The sequence below is a fragment of the Phalacrocorax aristotelis genome, chromosome 3, assembly GCF_949628215.1.
Source record: "Phalacrocorax aristotelis chromosome 3, bGulAri2.1, whole genome shotgun sequence".
NCBI lineage: Eukaryota > Metazoa > Chordata > Aves > Suliformes > Phalacrocoracidae > Phalacrocorax > Phalacrocorax aristotelis.
Genome location: NC_134278.1, coordinates 8101248 through 8121493, shown reverse-complemented (window position 1 = coordinate 8121493; position 20246 = coordinate 8101248). Strand labels below are relative to the sequence as shown.

General features: G+C 44.2%; 3 protein-coding genes across 6 annotated transcripts in view; 2 read left to right on the top strand and 1 right to left on the bottom strand.

Annotated features, from left to right (window-relative positions):
* The window catches only part of GCFC2 (GC-rich sequence DNA-binding factor 2), a 28897-nt gene extending 23831 nt beyond the window's left edge, over positions 1-5066 (top strand). For all 4 annotated transcript variants that reach the window (XM_075086672.1, XM_075086671.1, XM_075086674.1 and 1 more), the window contains exons 16-18: positions 2949-3095; positions 3453-3577; positions 3902-5066. In XM_075086672.1, the coding sequence (XP_074942773.1) occupies positions 2949-3095; positions 3453-3577; positions 3902-4016 (387 nt within the window). In that variant the 3' untranslated portion in view covers positions 4017-5066. The remainder of the gene's footprint in view (positions 1-2948; positions 3096-3452; positions 3578-3901) is intronic.
* Positions 5067-5829: 763 nt separating this feature from the next.
* Positions 5830-11292, bottom strand: MRPL19 (mitochondrial ribosomal protein L19). Its single transcript, XM_075086678.1, has 6 exons — positions 11152-11292; positions 10831-10942; positions 8633-8751; positions 7950-8084; positions 6956-7137; positions 5830-6172 (listed from the first exon to the last, which is right to left on the bottom strand). The coding sequence occupies exons 1-6, from the start codon at positions 11279-11281 to the stop codon at positions 5957-5959; spliced, it is 894 nt and encodes a 297-aa protein (XP_074942779.1). The 5' UTR covers positions 11282-11292; the 3' UTR covers positions 5830-5956.
* LOC142054297 (protein eva-1 homolog C-like) overlaps positions 11263-20246 on the top strand; it is a 232709-nt gene continuing 223725 nt past the window's right edge. The window contains exon 1 of the mRNA XM_075086676.1: positions 11263-11435. Coding sequence (XP_074942777.1) covers positions 11297-11435 — 139 coding nt within the window. The 5' untranslated portion in view covers positions 11263-11296. The remainder of the gene's footprint in view (positions 11436-20246) is intronic.

Below are 20246 nucleotides of genomic sequence, written 5' to 3'. Positions count from 1 at the left end.
TTGTATTAGGATGGATAACTGTTTTTCTCAGTGAGGGATGTATTCTCTCTGCAGCCTGAATGCGATGATTTAAGAACAAACTATAAATGAACACTTTACTTCCATTTACCCAGCTGGTACATCTTCTGCAAGAGGCTTTGATCTGACCATCTGTTCCTGCTCGTTCATTTTTTTTCCTTTGAGTGAGTCAGCCAAGCGAGTTGCCCTTACATCATACTAATTACTCATTGCCACTCTGCTAATGAGTCTTCACTCAACACTCTGGGTACAGGCAGGTTCTTTTGGGGATCCTGGGCAGGATGATGATGGCATTAAGTGGTAGGTACAATTGAAGCTTTATTTCTTTTTTTAACAGAATTTTATGATCAACATAGCACAGTATCTTATGATGAGAGTAGCACAGGATTTTTAGAATCAGTATAGCATAATTTTATAAGTAGCATAGCACAGAATTTATAGCACAGCTTAGCTTATGGTTCCTAATTACCCAGACCCATTGCAGATTGGGTCAAATCTTAATATTTGGCTTGTAGTATCAGTAACACAACAGTCATAATCTTAGACGAGAAACACATAAAAGTATACAAGTCAGTCACTGAAGTAAGCAGAGGATGGTGGAGGCATCCCTGGCCACCAGGGAGGCTGATGGTGTCACTGTCCAGCAGCAGTTCTGGTGCAAGTTCCCCTTAGGACTTGTAACTGCTTGATTTTAAGGTCAGTGCTCTGTGTGCTGTTATGCTTCCCTGTTGTGCGATGGGGTCATCACCACTGCTGCGCTGGCTGGGTGCCTGGGACCTTCAAGGCTGGTAAGGAGGGGCGTAGTCAGCCTGGCACCCAGGAATCTTGAGGCTGGCAGGGAGGGGAAGAATAAATCTGTTTGGTTTGTCTGCTTCGTGCACAGGACCATCAGGACCTGATAATGAGGGAGAAGGGGGCTCATATGTGACCAGCTCACAGAGGATGGCCATTTGCCTTAAAAAATGGCATTAGTTATGCTAACTCTTATTGTAGAATATAATCACTGCGTGTTGACGTAAGCACACCAGTATAGTTTTACTTTTGGGGTGCTGCGTTAGGAATTTCTGAATGCCTGTGATTCATTTTCTACTGAAGATGTGTTTCCTCTAGGAGTAGATTTTGATTCTTACTGAAGGTGAGATTTAGATGTATAAAACCCCATTAAAATCCCAGACAACATTCCAGTTCCCCTGCTATTCACAATACCTAGCCCTGCATGTGCTTCCAGTTGTCATGATGCAGAGCTGCTTTTCTATTGAAAAGCCTGGAAATGTGGATGTGTTGAGGTCTGTTTTGCAAAAGACGTGCCACCTCTGCTCCTGGGGTGAGCTGTTGTGGTGGACAGGTGAAGAGAAATCAAGAGGGAGCTTAATTCTTGGGGGTTAGGACACCTAGCAAAAACAAAAACAGACCTGGGATTCTGATCCCACCTTCTAGGACTGTGTTGTGTTTTCCTGGCAGTCGGACCTGGGTGTTTTCTCCTGCAGGTTGAAGTTTTCTCCTTTTAGCTTTTGATGGCTGTCTTTGCTGTCACAGTGGTCATCTTTGAAGGGGAGATAATGGAGAGTAGTTTAAAGTGTTCTTGCTCTGTATATCTGAAAAATTGTTATGTCACTTTTTTCTAGAGTGGAGATGTGAATTCAATCATCCCAGGGTAAACAGTACTGCAACTCCTCCGCGTTAAACTCTTGGGACCTACTTAATACTTAGACTGGTGTAACTCATCTGTGCTCGAGAATGCGCTCTGGCACTGAGACCCACAGCCATTGTGCAGCCCCCTGTCATCTGTTAAACCCTGTCTTTCAATACGCATTGCCATCTTCATGGTGCTTATCAGGAACAGCCTCTAAACCATGCCCAGAAGTTAGGAAGAACACTAACTGGCTTGAGTGAGAAGGGAGCCAGGAACTCTTCTAATGCAGAAGTGCAGATGATGAAGCTTAGTGTTTGTCCACTGGCATTGCCTGGCTTGCCTAGCATAGATAGAGCGCGTAGCTTCAGGGCTTAAACGTGCTGCTTGTTACTACGCTGTGTACTTCCCTGATTGATGCTGGCCGGTGGGAGCACTTTTTCTGTGACGTATGTTTTAGTCGCTCGTGCAGTTAGATGGAAGTGTCCCATCAGGTGCTCCAGAGACATGCACAAAGGTGGTGGGCTTTGAGTGCTTTTTGACTGGTGACTGCAAAGACAGCATGCTGTGTCTGTAAGGGTAAATTACCTTCAGCTTAACAGTTACCTTAAAATTAACCTATTCTGAATTAAGGGAAAAGTAGTCACGTTCTTACATCAGACTCAAAAATGACAACAATTAGAAGGATTTATAGCAATGGGGCAACAGAAGAAAACTCACAGTTCCTAATAATACCGAGATCAACTACAGCCTCAGGTTGGTGGCTACCAACCTCCCTCATGTTCCGAGGGACGGCGTGCAGTCCTAGCCTGAGCAGATTTGGTAACTTCTTTTTATTTCTGTCTTGGATTCTCTGACGATTTGCTTAGAATTGGATGCCACTTGTTCTTGGTCTGTATTTCTTGTAGGCGGTGTGTTAAATACTCTTTTCTTACATGCTTTCAGATTTGACTGCTATCTCTTCTGTGAAAATAAAGCATAGTCGTCTTCTGTACTTGGGCCTTAGCAACTTGTTAACCTGTTAGAAGGGTAGAATGCTCCTCCCTACCTTGGGAGGTCATATAGACACAGATTAGGGGACAGTTCATATGCACATGTAAAATCAGTCCTACTTGGTAAGATTATTTACTATATGCAGCCTATTAGTGGCTAACTGACAGTAAATTTGGAGAGAGTGAATCTGGGTTGTGAGTACTTAAATTGGACGGACATAAGTTTTAAGTTTAATATATATAATACTGTGTTTTAGCCCACCTCTAGCCACCGAGTATGCATATTCTCTGTTTCTTTGTTCCTGCAGCTGCTCTCCAATGTTCTCCTTTGGGATGGGATTGTAAAAGAAGAAACAGTCCGTGATTTGGGACTGAGCAAGTTGCTAAATCGTTACCTGCTTCTGAACCTCTTAAACACACCACCAGGGCCGGATAATATAGAGAAGTGTAAGAAGGTAAAAGATAACGTGTATGTTGGAAGAGAGTGTATGCTGAAAGCTTTTTCATGAGGAGGGGTCTAGACTGAAGATGGAATATTTTAAAAATTCAGAACTTAAACAACATTTTGAAAAAAAAATTAAAATTTAATATATTTTAATGGCCTTGGTGCATAAAAGCATTTTAGAGCAAACATTGGTCCATAGGTTCTTACAAATAACTACTTGTAGGGATAATCAATCTTGGTTTCAAAGAAAAACCACACTAATAATGACTGAACCTGCCAAAAAGAGACATCCCTATCAGAAATGACTTGGTTATACTGAAAGGCTTTTCTTTGTAAACCTTTCCAAATACATTTTTTGTGTGACCAGGTGGTTGCGTGCCTCCCAGAAAGATGGTTCCAAGATCTTGAAAGTGGATCAACTCTCCCCGAGTTACTGAACTTCTGCCAGCACCTGCTGCGATGCGCCCGTACGCTACACAAGAACAACCACAGGTAATAGATAAGGCTTTCCTTGGGATTCAAGCACTTCCTCATATATTTTGTGTTAAATATTTCGTAAGTCTCAAATATTTGATGCTTTTCAGGGATGTTCTTGTCACATATATAGATAAAACAAGAAGTAAAGGAGTGGTGCTGCGGTTCTGGTTCAGTGTGATAGCTTGAGGCGCTGGATGCTGGTTAGTGATGGGTGTAGCCAAGCTCACCTGATGACAGTGGCCAAGGAGGGATACTTGACTCTTATTAAAATTAACAAAGTGTACTTAAAAGTCAGGTACATGAAAGTGCTGCTATGTAAAACTTTTTTTTTTTTGATAGTGACGAAACAAAAGAAGTTCTCCTCCTGCTGGTGAAAGTCAAAGCTCTGCGTGTTGTTGAAGACTTCATTGAAGAGTACAAACTTGAACACCTTAAATCTATGATTGGGAAATAGGAAACTTTTGAAGGAACATTTCTATTACTGGAACAAGCCTGGTACTAATACTAAAATATTTCTAATATGAAATGCCATTAGTGGGCCCTGCCTCCTCAAAGGGCAGTCATTACCACCAAACTTGTTGGTAAATACTTCAGTTTTTTCCAAACATCTTCCCTGCCACCTGCTCCTAGGTTAAGGACTCTCTCTAGAGTGCTTTATTGCTTTATCCTCTTTGGAAGAACTCCTGGAAGGAGAGCGAGTGCCTGCAAGGTTTATCGCGGCTGGTGGGTAGCTCTTTTCAGTGTTACGTTGCTAAGTAAGACTGTCTGACTCAGCAGTCTCGGAGCTCTTCTTGTGGCCCACAGCGCTTTTGGTAGGGTTATTGTTCAGCCACGCCTAGGGAAGAGGAATTCATAATGTTGCAGGGGTTGATACAGAAATGAGAAGTCAGTGTGCAGGTGAGGAGTTTGAATGTTTATTGATGGTAAATGTGGGCTCAGTGAGGCGAGAGCTGCCCAGGAGAATGTCTGGGGGAGAGCAAACACGTAGTGCAGGTAGTCTGTACTTGAGCGATCCAAGCTTAACTCGCGTGTGCACACCTGGGGTTGTCGCACATCTTGCTTTACCAGGCTTTGAATAATGTATCTTGATGATAAGCACGAGAACAACTTCAGTTATTCTTTAGTAACTAGAACTCTAGGGATGTCTTCCTTCTGCTTCCTACTAAGATCTACTGAACCTTACTTTATCGGACCCTTATTAGATTTCTAATGTTTTATAACTTTGTATATTTGCAATAAATACTGTTATGGATAAAAGGATGCTTTATTGTAGAACCTGTAGCGTATCACAAATGCTGTATGTTTACTTGTGACTGTGTGTCTCCAAAATCTTCTGGGATTAGAATTTAACTCTTGCAGACTTGATCCGTATGCTTTCTTTTATAAGTAAAAAATATATTTTTGTAAAACGTTTTAATTGTAAATAGCTTTGATCTGTTACAGACAAAAGATGACTTTTAAAATAATTTTATTTTGAAAATAAAAGCAAAAATATTTTGCTGTGTTAATGACCCCTACAGTTCAATTCTTTTAAGATGTGACAAGAATGTTGTTAGAAGTGTGGGACATTACCTAATGAAGGCTAACGGTGTCTGAGGTTATGTTCAGGCTCCTGCTTTCTAATGGTGGTGAACTTCTGCTGCTTTTCTTCTCAGCATGCCAATGCCTGTGCAGCAGTGGATCACCAATTGCCACAAGCGCATCAGCTCAGTGCTTTTCTCTTGTTCTCCTCTGTCTCCTCCCAGCTAAGGGTCTCCCCTGAAGCACCCAGCCTTGTGCTATTATAACTAATAATAGCTGTTCTATCATAACTTAGCTCTGTAGGTGTTTGTTTCTGGAGGACAGATTACTTGTAAGTATGGGAAGGCAGTTAACGCTTGAGCCCCGTAACTCTCTGCTTCTACTATGGAAGCAGTTTTATGAAACAAGCTCTCCCAGAACTGAGCCTGCTCTGACACTGTGAGCACTTCAGCATGAACCTTACACTAATTCATGTGACTTGCCTTAAACTGGCTCAGTTCTTCAAAATGGCTGTTCTATAACTGGCCACTACCTCAGCTGTAGAGAGAGGTAACAGAAGAATTGGAAGTGACACCACAGCTAAGGTGAAGGGGTGATACAAACCCTTCTCACTAACTAAATTTAAAGAGAAGGCTGCTTGCTTCTGGAGAAGGGGCACACCCAGCATTACACTCCTCAGCACAGGAGTGGCTGTTTTCAGGAAGAGGGAGGTAATGTTCAACCACAAACCTTTGTACACTTTGCAATTTTCTGGCAAGGCTCACTTTATTGTGTATTTTGCCTATGTATATATACAAAACTTGACAAGTGATAATCCATGCAGTAAATTCCAAGTAAGTTTCCTCAATAATTCCTAGACTGCAAAAACCATTATTAGTTTTTAAGCCCTTCACTCACTTCTTTCCAAATTTTCTCCTCTATTTTTGAAGTGTCATATTCTCGCAGCATATCAAACTCTAGCCATGGCTGGCTCCACTTCTGTGCTTCCATCATTTTTTTTTCAGGTAGCTCAAACTTTATTCCTTTTATATTGTATTTTGGCCTTTCCCACCGTTTTGACCATGGTTTAGGTTTCATTCGTACCTGCAGCTAGGGTGAGAGATTTAAAAAAGTGTTAAGTAATCAGAATTTTGATTGCAAGCTTAGCAAAAATTGAGACAACTGCTGCTCTAACAGGATGAAAGTAAGAGAAAACAGATCAATTTGTCAGGATGTTAAGGAATGACTACTTTGAACTTCAGAGAAAAGGAATTTTTTGTGTCCACATGACTGCTGTCGTAGTATCTTGTAGAACATTTTAATTAACACTGTCTTGATATATTACACGGTCCTTAAATTGGCACATAAAGTGAAGTTAACTCATCTTTTGTAGTTCCACTCCTGTTATTTTGTTAAGGAAAAGTAGCACATTAGGGAAAGGGATCACTGAGTTATTGAGTTACGAGGTAACACCTTTTGACAGAGTCTCCTGGTTTCTGGACCTTCTCTGAGATGCAGATTTTAGCTGACTCTTCCAATCTTACCTTGTTTCCTGACCTCTACCCCTCTCAAATCAGTAATAACATCATCACTGCTGTAAGAAAAGCTTTCCTCTCTGCACAGTGCTATATAGAGGCATGTGGAGGCCACTACTCCTTGCATGTCTTCAAAATTAACTACGGGGGATTTATTTATTTAAAAAACCAAGATATTTACCTTCTCAGCATTCTTTCACTATAGAATGGGCATCAAGACATGCTTTACTTTGTCTGCTTTTGTCACCCTGGTAACTAATGCAAGGGAGAGCCGCCTAACAGCCTTCCAGGGTATTGGTCAGATATGAAAGCTACACAACTGATCCTCCGCTCTCCCTCTGAAACACGCGGCTCCTACCTTGTTTACAGGTATTTCTTCATGGTCTAAATGAGACACAGGTTTCATATTCACATCAAAAGTACTGTATTCAGGGAGGGCATCTCGCAGGTACATCAAGTTGTCATCCAGCCTCTTTTCCAGCTTCAGGACCTCGATCGCCTGGATTCGAGGACTGTATAGTTCATAACATATTTCAACACCTGAGAGAGAAAAAGTCTGGTTTAATGAACCAAATTCATTAACACCAAATCAGTATTTCTTCAGTGTTATGCACTCCTATATTATTCAAGAACTGTTTTTTACTTCTTAGAGAACTACAATACGCAGTGCTGTGCACACACGGGATTGCCCATGTGCATTGTGCCTGCACAGGGAAATGCAGATTTGTAAGTCAAATCTTTGATAACAGAATGGCTTGAGTTTAAGGAAGATGAGTTTGGGTTTTAAACTTCCCTGCCTTTTGGTTACAATGGCTGTTACTATCCATCTCGTCATATCTGTAGCGTACATAAAGAGGCACCCACCCCTCTCCTATTTGGTCTCAGAACACCAGTATTTGCATCTCCCCCATTCTGTCATAAACCGGGAATGCGAACCTATTATAAAACTCTGCTAATCTGTTGCTTGTTAATCAGTTCATGCATGTGGCCCCAGTTCATGCAAATACACAGCGCTCAAACTGGGCTAGTATTTACGTGGCTAGCGGTAGGCTGCCCAGGCTCAAACACACACACGACCAGTGGATCACATTCAGTCTCCTCGGAAAACAGATCTAAAAGTCTCCAAGTATATAGACAAAAAATTTACTAAGCATGTACAAGCCTTAAAAACACAGCGCATCGACATCTCTGGGTATGCAGTTTTAAACCTGCAGCATCCTCTAGTAGGTAGCCTCAGGATTTCAGTTCATCCTCACTGCACACTAAATGCCTACACCAGGTATCCCTTCACATACAACCTCAACATTTTTTGCTTACAATTTCTAGCATAATTACTGCAGTTAAAAGCCCACCTTGGTCTTCTATAACGTTCCGAAGGACAAAGGTAGCGCCGAGTCCTTTTCCCCCTCTTTGAATGCAGATGCCTACAAACCGGCTGGCTTTCTCACTGGCGTACGGATCTGCAGTAGTAACGGCGAGCACGCTGCCTGCCGAAAAGGGAAATAGACTGTTCAGGTAAACACATACCAGAATGTGGGGAAAGAGTCACAAAGTGCACACACTTAGGAGCATTTTGAAAATGTTTTATTTTCCACTAAAAACTGCCAGAAACAGAATAAACTTCTAACACGCCCTGAATTAATATATGTTAAAGTGATTCTCCAGGTTAACTATGAACCTTCTTCAACTTTAAACCTTCACCTTTATTTTTCACTCTTTGTTATGCAAATTGAATACAATAATCTAATGCATTTTCCTTTCTTGAGCTTTACTGGTAAACCATATGCTAAAGTGCCAGGATTTAAAACAAAAACAACCCCAAACCACATAACAAACACATTAGTATTGTATTTTTAATGGAAACTGGATATAAAGATGAAATTAAAAGACAAACTAGTAAGCATAGAAACACATACTAGTTCACCTAAAACACCTGATACTGTGATGGTCTGTGATATTCTGCAACATCCAGCCACGCTTTTTACTACCCCACCCAATGAACAGTATTGACAAAATTATGAAAGCTCTTACTGACCAACATAGAACTCCGGGATGTTGAAGACCTTTCGCCTCTGTATCATATCCTTTCTTTCTATATAGAATTTAAGAGGATCTGTTCTCCCTCTGGGAGGTATAAATTCAGGGCTCAAGAACCTGTAAGAAAATCCAAACTTTTGTAAGTACGAAACAAAAGCATTTGCATAAAAACTACTCAAGAAATCCAAGTATTTGGCCTAAAAATTAAAAAAAAAATTATCACCTATAACCACCAATACCAATTGCCTTTTCAGAGCTATGAACTGCAGTTCATGAAGTTACCTTTCTCATTTTTTGTTACCCAAATTGTTTTTTTTGGTGGAGTTTTGTTGTTTTTTGTTTTGTTTTGTTCTTTTAAACATTTTTTTCAAAACCAACAATAAATGTCAGTCTCAGAGGAGCTGACTGGAAGGCGACAGTTTGGTTACTGCTGTCACAGCTTAGGAACAGGTCACATCATGGTTTAATTGCAATCCACATGACAGAACGCTTACTATTTGATGACTTTATAGTAACAGATATGGAACAATCTATTACCACTTTTTACAAACAGCCAAACAGAGCCTACAGGAGACACCACGTAAATGTTCCTTGGTGTTAGAGAAGCTTAAAAGTACCTGCAGAAGTATTTCCTCCTCCAATAATTACACCATGCCAAGGAACTGCCTCATGCCCTGGAACTCAACTGCCTGACTGCTGAGCTGAAGGCACACTTCCTGACCCAGTACTGGCCTGGGCAGAGGACCATTTCCAACAGACCACTTGGATGTGGTCACTCTGCTTTGGGTAGTAAAACTGCTTGGCCACAGAGGCAGAGCATGAAACTGGACACATTTAATTCACTAGTACAGACGTATCTTAAAAATCCTGGGTCTGGCCAGGAGAGAAGCACCCAACACAGGTAAATGGAGAACAAACGCAAACCTGCCTTACAAACCTTACAGGGGGTGCGGGGGAGCACAGGGCAACGTGTGTGGCAGTACAGACGTTCTGGTTGGTGCTGCTGCCTACGGGCACCCATGTGGACAATGAACAAGATCAAGCCTCCTCAGAGTTGCACAATCTCAGGAGATTAAAATGTCATTTAAACATTCGTGTTCTGCCCAGCTGCTGCATCGTACGCTGCATTTCTTAAAAGAGCCATGTAAACCCTTCACTTCTTAAAGATACTGCCATTAGCAGATCTGGAATTTTTTATAGTCTGATTTTTAATAACTTCCCTGCTCCTAGGCTGCCGGCATGCTATGGGGTTTTTTTGGGGGGGGTGTGGGGGAGATGAACAATACAGTACTATCACTTTCCTTCCAGACACCGCACTGCGGTTTTAACCATTGTGTCATCTAAAGCAACACAAATGGGTTGAGGTGACAAAAAAAAGAACAAGAGACATCTCATGAAGGTTACCACTGCTGTCATCAGCTCCACTTCACAAACAGTAATGTCTGTGCTCACAGCTGAGCAGGCAAAGGCAGACACAGGACCCACATCCCTGTCACCTTGTGGCATGCTGAAGAGGTGTGTGCCTCTAGCAGAGAGAACCCTGCACACTAACCCCAAAATTGCAAATGTTTACTGCTACACATTTTTTTAATGTTTCACTTCTTTCAGGAACCCCAAAATACAGTATTTTAAGGTGTTTTAAATGGATTTCAACATAAATTTTTTTTTGCTAAAACTTTGAAAATGCTTTTTGTGTAAGAATGGCTTGGAGCTTTATAATCATAGAGTCATAGAATCATTCATGTTGGAAAAGACCTCTAAGATCATCAAGTCCAACCGCCAACCCAACACCCCCAGCCTCCTAAACCATGCCCTGAAGTGCCACATCTACACGTTTTTTGAACACCCCCAGGGATGGGGACTCCACCACCTCTCTGGGCAGCCTGTTCCAGTGCCTGACCACTCTGTCAGTAAAGAAATGTTTCCTAATATCCAATCTAAACCTCTCCTCATGAAGCTTGAGGCCATTTCCTCTCATCCTATCGCTTGTTACTTGGGAGAAGAGACCAACCCCCACCTCACTACAACCTCCTTTCAGGTAGTTGTAGAGAGCGATAAGGTCTCCCCTCAGCCTCCTCTTCTGCAGACTAAACCCCCCCCCCAGCTCCCTCAGCCGTTTTAAGGAGGCGCTCACACAATTACCAGCCTGGGAGCGGACCCGACCACAGGCTCACTGGTAAGCACCAGGACTCCTACCTCCTGTCCTCTCTCTGCTTCTGCCTGTCAATAATGACAGGCTTTGGAGGCGGCTGGAATTTTGCTGGCTTTCCATCGCTGTGAAGTTGATGCCCCGAGGAAGAAAAACACCCTGTAAAAAATAAGTTTTAAACCCTCACCGTGTTTTCAAAATAAGCTGCCCCCAACGCCTCCCCCAAAGCAGGCCTGGGCCCCCCCCCCTTAACAAGGGCTCCCCCCTCCCCTTCCCGCTCTCGGGGCAAACAGGCCGGGGCGGGGGGCGCTGAGGGACAGGGACAGGCCGCGGGCAGACTGGGGATAAGGGGCAGGGACGGTCCTCACTGCCGGGCAGGGGTAGTGACAGGGCGGGACGGGCAGCGGCGAGACACACCACCCCCGCGGCACTCTGCAGACACAGCCTCCCGCAGGCGGCCGCCATGGCGACTACAGCCGCTTCCGGCCTGCGGCGCATGCGCGCAGCGCCGCTATGGCGAGCGCGGCGGGACAAACTGTCCCCGAGGGGAAGCGGAACGGCGGCGCCCGCCCATGGTGGCGGGGGGGTGGGGCCAGGCCGAGCGTGAGGGAAGGGCTGACGGCAGAAGGGCGCTGCGGCTGCCTCCTGACAGGTCGGCGGGCGGCAGCGGGGGCAGGCGGTGGGTGCTGGAGCCGGAGCCGAGCATCTCCCGAGGTGGCTCCTTCCGCCCCCGGCCCTCAGGCGATATGTCGGGTGGGGGAGGAGGAGCCGCCTAAAGGAGACCCAGAGCGCACCCCCGGCCCTAAGGCTGAGGTGGGAGGGGAGAGGGGCAGGTGCTGCGGCAATGGGTTGCAAGGTATGGGGGGGAAACCTCTCTAGCGAAGTCTGTTGTGACAGGAAAAAAGGGGTAATGGTTTTAAACTAAAAGAGAGTAGGTTTAGACTGGGTATAAGGAAGGAATTTTTTTTTTTTACAATGAGGGAGGTGAAACCCTGGCCCAGGTTGCCCAGAGAGGCGGTAGCTGCCCCATCCCTGGAACCATTCAAGGTCAGGCTGGACGGGGCTCTGAGCAACCTGATCTAGGTGAAGATGTCCCTGCTCAGTGCAGGGGGGTTGGAGTGGATGGCCTCTAAAGGTCCCTTCCAACCCAAACCATTCTGTGATTCTGGGAAAGCTAAGGCTTCCAGCGGGCCGCTGGGCGCAGCAGCAGAGGTGGGAATGCAGTGCCAGCGTGCTCCTGGCAGCTGCCTGGGACACCGGGAGGATCCACAGCAGTTTATTAATGCTGGCTTTGCTACACAGAAGTGGTTATATGGCTTCCAGAAACATGGTCCTGTGTGTTTTCATGATAGAAAGCCTCCATTAATAATTTTTTTCTGGGCCATTGTTAGCTCTGTCCATAATTAAGATGACCTGCCATCCCAGTGATTTCACTGTGGTTATTTTAGAAATTATTACATTACTGAGTTGCTTCTAGTATGTTTGTTCCAGACAGATTTCCTCAGGTGTCAGTAACAGTCTGGATTCAGTTAGCAGCTACACAGGCAGAGAGAGGCAAAGTTTAAATGCACACTGTGGACTTAATAACACCCCACTGTTTAAACTTCACAGAGATTCACTTCAAAATATGCCTGACCTTATCAACTAATTAGATCAATCATGTTGCCTGTGATGTACCCCCAGCTCCTTTTATTAGTGGCAGCTGACTTTGTACCCTGCCTGAGCCCCCACATTAAGGAGAGTTATTTTCTAGTTTATGATCAGTTGTTTGGTTTCTTAACTGTTGTTTAGAAGAAGATAGGGTGTGCAGAAAAGAATTCACGGTATTTCTCGATAATCTGCTGATCTAACACAGGAGTTAATGATGAGACACAGATAGGACAGAAGAGGGCACTCTGACCCTTAAAATATAAAAAAAATCTCCAATCACCACCACCACTGAGCACGCCACTTGAAGCAAAGATTACATCTCAAGATTATTCTGTTTTTAAGTTCTTGTCACTACCTAAGCACTATTAAAAAGTCAGAAGAATATATGTCGGGGGGGTGAGGAACAGAGCATGTATGGATAATTCCAATAGCTTAATGGTGATTGAGGAGATCCCAAAACAGCAGTAAGGAGGTGTGTGGGTTGTGACTTGGAAAACTGCAGATTTGTGGCTCACAGCTTTCTTCAAAGAAGAATATTGGATGCTTTGGTGTAAGGGAGGCATTTCTAACTCCTTGGCTGACTGCTGTTGATTGCAGCCTAACAAGACCATCTTGACACCCTGGTGCTGCATTGAGCTGAGGGATGCCCAAGTTACTGTAGGTGAACCTCACTTTGCTTGAGGTGCCCTGCACCCTGTGTCTGGTTCCTCTGTGGCCTGTTGTGGCACCCTGACATCAAGGCACCACTGATTTGCTTGGCTAAGCTGTCAGGTGTGCCCCAGCTTTCCATTTTTAAGGAGCACAAGTGCAGGTTTATCAAGGTTGCCTTGCAGACAGCTGTTTCTCTAGCTTTATCAGCTGTACTGTGTGGGCTTCTTACTCATGGTGGAACCCCTGTTCTTGGGTCTCTTGTTTCAAGGACAGCTTTCTTGAGTTTGAAATCCAGGTACAAGGGATTCAGCCTTTCTTCAGTGATCAGCTCAGATGATAGAGGAAGGGCTGCCGTCCTGCCATCCTACTTTTCGTACCTATATAACAAAATCTATGAAAATATGGATCACTTTACAAGCACATGAGTTAATAATGTCTGTAAAATGCTTATAGGAGTAGGATGAAATTCATAAAGGCATCACTGTGCTCAGGTGATTTGGCAAAAGTTAAACAGACTGGGACTTCTCTGAATTAATTCTGTTTGAGTTGAGCATATTTCTAGTTCCCCCTGTCAGGTCCTGGGGAAGCTCACATGTGGTTTCTTACTGCTACTATACAAAATTTATTTGTGATTGCTTGCCCAGCTTGAATTATGGCCCCCTATTACTAAGTGTGTGTCTTTCTCTCAGATAGTCGTGGTCAATTCACTCTTTAAGTTCTTTTTGATAAGAAGCTTTGGGCAAATCTACCCTGGAGGAGCAGGGACATCCCATGGAGCACGCTGTAGTTGTGTTTCCACAATGTCTGGTCAGCTGTGACTCAATCTAGGGATGTTGTGCCCTGCAGCTCTTTTTTGTTTCCACCAAAATGCACTGCAATTCCCTGTCTGAGCATTTGAGTTCCATCTTAGCCTGATCCCCTAGATCCATCTATGCAAGTAGGACAGGGCCAAGGTCTTAAATTAAATGTCATCCTTCATGTTGAAGTCTCTTCCAGTAGTTCCACATCCTTCTTGAACTGTTTGTTTCAAAACTGAACACGGCAGCTCAGTAGTGCTAACAGTCATCCCAATACAGAGGTCACAATAGCTCACAGTGGTACTTTTGGCCACAACACTGCATTGAGAGGTCGGGTTCTGTCAATTATCCAGCTGGGAGTGCTCCCACTTCCAGCCCTTTTCAAAACCAAATCTCTTTTGGCATGGGTGTGTCAGTCTTTCTGTCCTCCTCCCCTGATGTTTGTGTCCTTGCATATGTGTTGATAAAGATAACGTATTCTCCCTCAGGTCACAAGTAGAACTGATCCCTCTTGGAGCTATGTAGAAACACACTTCATTGCTAAAGGTTTCACTGAATGATGGTTCTGTTAATTAGTGGCAAAAAGGCAGATGTTTAGGGACTACCCCAGACGAAGGAGACGTGCCTTGTGTTTCACTCCATCCTTTCTTTGTCACTCTGAGCCATTCATTTTTGTTTTATGTGCTTTAGCTCAACTTCACTGTAAGCAAAGCCCCAAGAACGGACCTTCCCAAACCTGCTGCTTTTGACCAGGTAGGGAAGAGGTATACATTTCTGATGTGGGGATGCCCAACAGGCTGTACTGGTGTTGGCTCAGAATGAGTTGAGAGACAGCTACCTGAGTTCTAGGAAACACCTGGGTTTCTATGACACTGAATGTGAATTAAGAAACCCCCAAACTTGTTAGCAGCATTTGGGATGGACTCTTACTCTGAGTTGTGTGAACATGGGCAAGCTGCTTCCTGGCTCAACTGGCCTGCTTACCTGCATCTAACATCTGCTGTCTGGATTTAACCCGCTCATGTCCCCATGAGGCCAGGGACGTGGTGCTTCAGTCCCAGCATAGATATGTGCATCAGCCTTTGCAACACTGGGATGAAGGCTGTCAGTATCACATTCTGAAACAGGCTGTGTTGCAGTCTGAAATTACGGAAATTTCTAAACACCTGAGGCCACATTGCAGCAGCCCCAACACAGCTGTCTGTAGAGTGTCAGAGGGTGTGAAGAGGGGAGCAGATTTTCATGTTGCCCAAGGGAATTTGGATGTCTTTTTAGAGGAAACACAGCAAAAGGTGGTAACGCTGTTATTGTTATTATGTCTCTAAACAGAAAGAGATGGCTCCAAGGGGCTGAGCTGCTCTGGAGATGTGGTCTGTTGTGCATTCAGGGTTGAGAAGAGGCAGTTGGATGTCCCCAGATTCCAAAAGAAATGGGGCTGGCTTGTGGAGGGCTTTCCCCATCTCATCCTCTCTGGGTGTGCAGAAAACCCTTGTGGTTATCTCCTTCACGAATGGAAATGAGGACTGGCTCAATACAGACCTCAAGGCTTGGCACAGTTTGGTTTCCTTTGGATTTGAAAGTGGAAACATTGCTTTTGGTAATTCATTTTTAAAACCTCACTTTGGCATTTGTTACCTCAGGAGTGAAGCTCCTTCCCCTGACTTTTATGCAACAGTGTGGCACAAATGCGTCTCTTGTCCTCTCGTCTGTGTTTGGTTGGTTTGCACACTTGTAACACCAGGTACAGAGCCTGGAAGTGATCCCTGCTCACAGAGGTGTTGCCCAAATACCGGAGTGGGAAAAAGAAAGTTTATGGTGTGAATCCCCTCGAGCATTCAATATACCCTTACTGCTGGGAGATGCTGGGCTGTTATCTGGCACTTCTGAGGGTTTCCTGAGCTGCTTTTCCGGTGGAGGAAGGGAGGCCCAAGGAAGCTAACTGGAAGGATGAGGGCAGACTCCAAGGTGTGGAGTAGTAGCTTGCATGGTGACGTCTTCCTCAGAAAAGCTGTCCAGAGTCTGCTTTTATCCTAGCTAAATCATGCCCTTTAGAGCACAACTCTCAAGTCATTCATAGTTGCTGTAGCCTTACCAGTGGCTGGTGGAGCAGACATAGGCCCCTCAGACTGAGGGGCCATTGTATATCACACAGTCCAGGAGTACCTGCATCCTTCAGACTCTCTTGCAAAGCCCTGTCACCAGGGGCACAAGGCAGTGCCTGGATTCCACTGTGCCCTGTTTATCCCAGGTATCAAAACAACTCTATAAGCTACTCTAGAAAGGTTTGGTGTAGTGGATTTTATTAGAATATTTAAGCAATCTGATGGCAGCTCTGGTTTTTCTGGAAGCTTCCCTTTAATGAGACATGAGTTGTTCATTAGCTTAAGGTGAGTTGACCTTGCTGAAGCATAGTAATTGGAGATGTCCCAAGATGTTGTTTAAAATAACCTAAGGTGCCAGACCCTTATGGCTTGAACAGCTCTTCATTAAGATGGCCATCAAGCATCCACAATTACGTTTTTTGCCTTACTGTAGAGCAAGTGAAGAGAAGGAGAACTGTTCTTCAGGCAGTGTCCTAGCACTGAGCTTGGAGAAGCAATGGACTGGAAAATCTTCAGCTCGTTCTGTCAAAACACCCCCAGGCCTCAGTTGTTTTGGAGTGTATGTCCTGTTGGAGCCACACGTGGTTAACCCTGCCAGACCAACTGCGTGTTCTCCCCTTTGCCTGCAGTTGCTGGAGAAATGATCACATCTGCTCCCCTGAGCCCGAGGCTCCTGGAGTGCCTCTCGCAGTGGGCATGGCTGTCATGGCACATCACCCATGTGTTCATGCACACCTATTTTCTTCTGTTTCTTTTTCTCTTCATTGCATTCCAGCCCTGAAGGATAAATTGTTATTGTATAATCTTTATGGGAGAAGAAAAAACCCAGGTGCCAGTGATTTCTATCAGGGTGCAGGTGATATATGACATATGGACTGGTCTGTGGACAGCTTTGCCAGTGCCTCAGTAGATACTGGCCCTATGTTCAGAGACAGAAGTGTCTTAAAATTCCTCTTGGAATCTGTGGTGTTTTCAGATCATCGAGAATTTAAGATGTGACTGGCTTTGCAGCTTCTCTTGGAGTTTTGGCTCTTGGCTGTGTCCCTGCTCAGTATTTAGTTCCCTATGGTATGCCTGGCACCCTTACAGGTTACAGAGGGACAGCAACACTGGTTTATCTCAGCATTCATGAAACACTCAATTCTCCTCATTTTCTGATTCAATAAGACATTTTTAAAAGGAACTGAATCTAATGTGGAAGCCAGTGTTGAAATGAATCTAAAGTAGACTCCAGTAGTCTGTGTAGAAGACAGGTATAGCGTTGCTTCAAAGGTTAAATCAGTGAGATATTATGAGTTTGGAGGGGGATGAAGAGTGTGTGACAAAGTACGATTAAGTTCAGTAAATGGTGCCAGAGGCCTTTCCCATAGGCAGTAAATTCTTGGGTCCTCTTGAGTCCTGTATGGGTCCAGATGCCAAGGGGTGTCTGTGTCCCTGAGTTTCTGTAGCGTAAGTGATGGAGGATGAGTCTCTGGAGCCATCTTAGAGAAAACCACACCAGAAACACCATCAAACAAATAACTCATTGACCAGTCCAGGCAGCTCCTTCAGTACTTTTGTCATATGGAAAGACAACTCTTGGGTTGGGAGCATCTACTTCATTCCAGTAATTGGAGGTACTGTCCTTCAGAAACAGCCTGGAACACCTTGAAGACCCGAAGGCAGCACTGAGTTGAATGTCCCAATCCTGTTTCCTGAGGTGCTTAAAAAAATAATAAAAATGGATTATGAAAGAAATCCTATTCATCTTGAAAGGCAAGTGTAATCTAAAGACTGATGGGTGAACTCCCAGGTACCTTTACATTTCATAGAGTCAATATTTGTTCTTTCTCCATTTATAAGCCATTACTCTCTCTAGGTGGGCAGGAGATTTCAAAGGGGGACCATTTGTTTTTCTTGATTAATGCATTAATGCTAGTGGTTTGTCATAGTAAATTATACCTACTATCACAACCTGCTCATGCAGGAGAAAAAGCAAGACAAAAATTTATGATCAAATTGCTCAAAGTCACAGCTTCTCATTATTTTAAACAAAGGAAGCCAACTTCTGCTCTTCATTACTGTGCGAACAGTGATTAAACGGAGGAGAAAATGTGATCCAATATCCTTTGTTTTGCAAAAATCCTTTAGAAATCATAACATTGTTTTCCACTACACTGGTTCAACTATGTGCAGTATTATTGCATGAAAATAGGTGGGAGAGAGAAACTGCTGCTTTGTTTTATGTCTCACTTAGCTTCCCCTGGATTGACAGCAGTGCTTTCCCCTGAGAACTGGGCTTTACAAGCGTTGCGTCTCTCCCTCCTCCACAGAAGCAGCAGCAGCTATGGACACTGGCTTCCTACACCAGATGAAGAAGCCCTCAGCTCTCCTAAGTATTCATAACACCATTTGTGGCAATCTTCTTTTGGTGAAAACCAAATGGCCTCAAATCAGCACTTAGGACTGGGACTCCTTTTAATGAATACAGCTGCTTTTCCTTTAATCTCAGGAGGTGTGTTTTGCAGAGGGAGGGATATGTGGAGGCTAGCTGGTGTGCTGTGTTGGGGTAGATTCAGTGAGCTGAAAATAAATTCTTTTACCTGTCACTGCAGGAAAGAAGAAGGTGGTTTGGCTAGTTATGTATGTCCAAGATGAGGTTGGCAAGTGAAGCAAGAAATTATCAGCAGTGTAGTAATAAATAGAAAAGATTCTCTCCATGGGCAGCAGCATCTCAGGTTGAGAATGACTAGGGAAGGGCTGTGCATGAAATAGCACCCAGGGGATAACTGCAGATCAGGGTGGAGAACAAGCACCAGAGTGGCAGGCAGGGGAAGGCTGGGAGGGCAATGCTAACTTGCCAATTGATCACAACAGGCTGGCCCAGCAAAAATTGAAAAGGGGTTGGAAGCTGGGTGGGCTCTAGTTCCTTTTTACCTCAGCTGAAGTGATTCTGAGGTAAGTTACTTGTCTATAGAAATGCCACCTTTTATACTAGTCTTATGCAATTCCCTGTTGCTTGCAACCCCTAAGCTAATGATTAGCGTACACACACAGCTGTGCACGCACCACTGCTGTCAGCCCAGACAGTGCCTAGCCTGGGCAACTCAGACACTTGAAAATCTCTTGTAAGCCACTGTATAGCCTCCTTCCTTCCTCTGTGTTCTGTGTAGCTGGCCCAGTAAGTAACATTACTGCATTAGGTGTCAGCGATACGCCTTTGAGCCAGGTGCCCAGAGACAATGAATGCAGTAAAATTTCAGTATGAGCTTTCTGCAGTGGGAAGTGTCTCTTGCCCTACAAGCAAGTTAACTGGAGTTCCCTAATGCTAGTGTGGTGGCTACAGAGTGCAAAGGTTTGACTGGGTTGAACTTCAGTGCCATTGTGAGTCCTTAGGCTGTTTTAGATGACATAGTCTGGCACTGTCTGCAATGCCCGGCACACCTGGACTTTGTCACTGGATAGTCTCTTGAGACCATTGTAAAATGAATAACTGGTGATATTATTGTCCTGAGCACTCAAATGCATGTGGAAGCATACAGTTACTCTTGAAACAGTCCTTTCAGATGCAAAAGATTAAAAAATGGAAAAGAAAATGTATTTTTAAGCACATGTGAAAGGAGAACATAAACCTGTTCTTCTTTTTGCAAATGGCAGACCTAGTCCATTATTGAATTTGCACTGATGCCAGTGAAATTACACTTGGGATTAATTTTACCCACTCAGCAGAATGGCATTTCCTCTGATTCCTTACCAGTTTGTGATCTGTAAGCCACAGGTTTTTTGTGTAATTTGCTATCTGTACAAAAATGAGGGAAATACCCTGTGCCCCTAGGCAATGATAAGCCTGAGGTAAAAGCTGATCTGTCCGAGTTATCCTGGAAAGAGATTTGCTCACTATATGTTCCTCACATGTTCTTCAGCCCTGCCTTCCATTAGGCCTGCCCTTTAATAGAGCACTAGAAAGTGTTAAGCTTCAGTGAAATTGCTTTCCTGCAATCTAGAATTGTTCAAATCCATCCATGATCAAGGATGTGAAGATGGGAGAGACTTGGAGAGATGTGTTGTTGGTTCACTCTCACAGGAGAAGACAGTCCTGGCCCTGACCAGGGAAGCCAATAAGATTTTTTTTCATTGACTTCAGCAGCTCAAACTTGAGCGCAGTCTGTGTTGAACACCCTTGTAGGAACAGCCCATCCTGCTAATTGCTGTAAATAGGTGGGAGCATGGCAGGTAGCAGCCTGGGCTGTAGCTGTGCCGGAGTCTGGAGGGGGACTGCTGGAT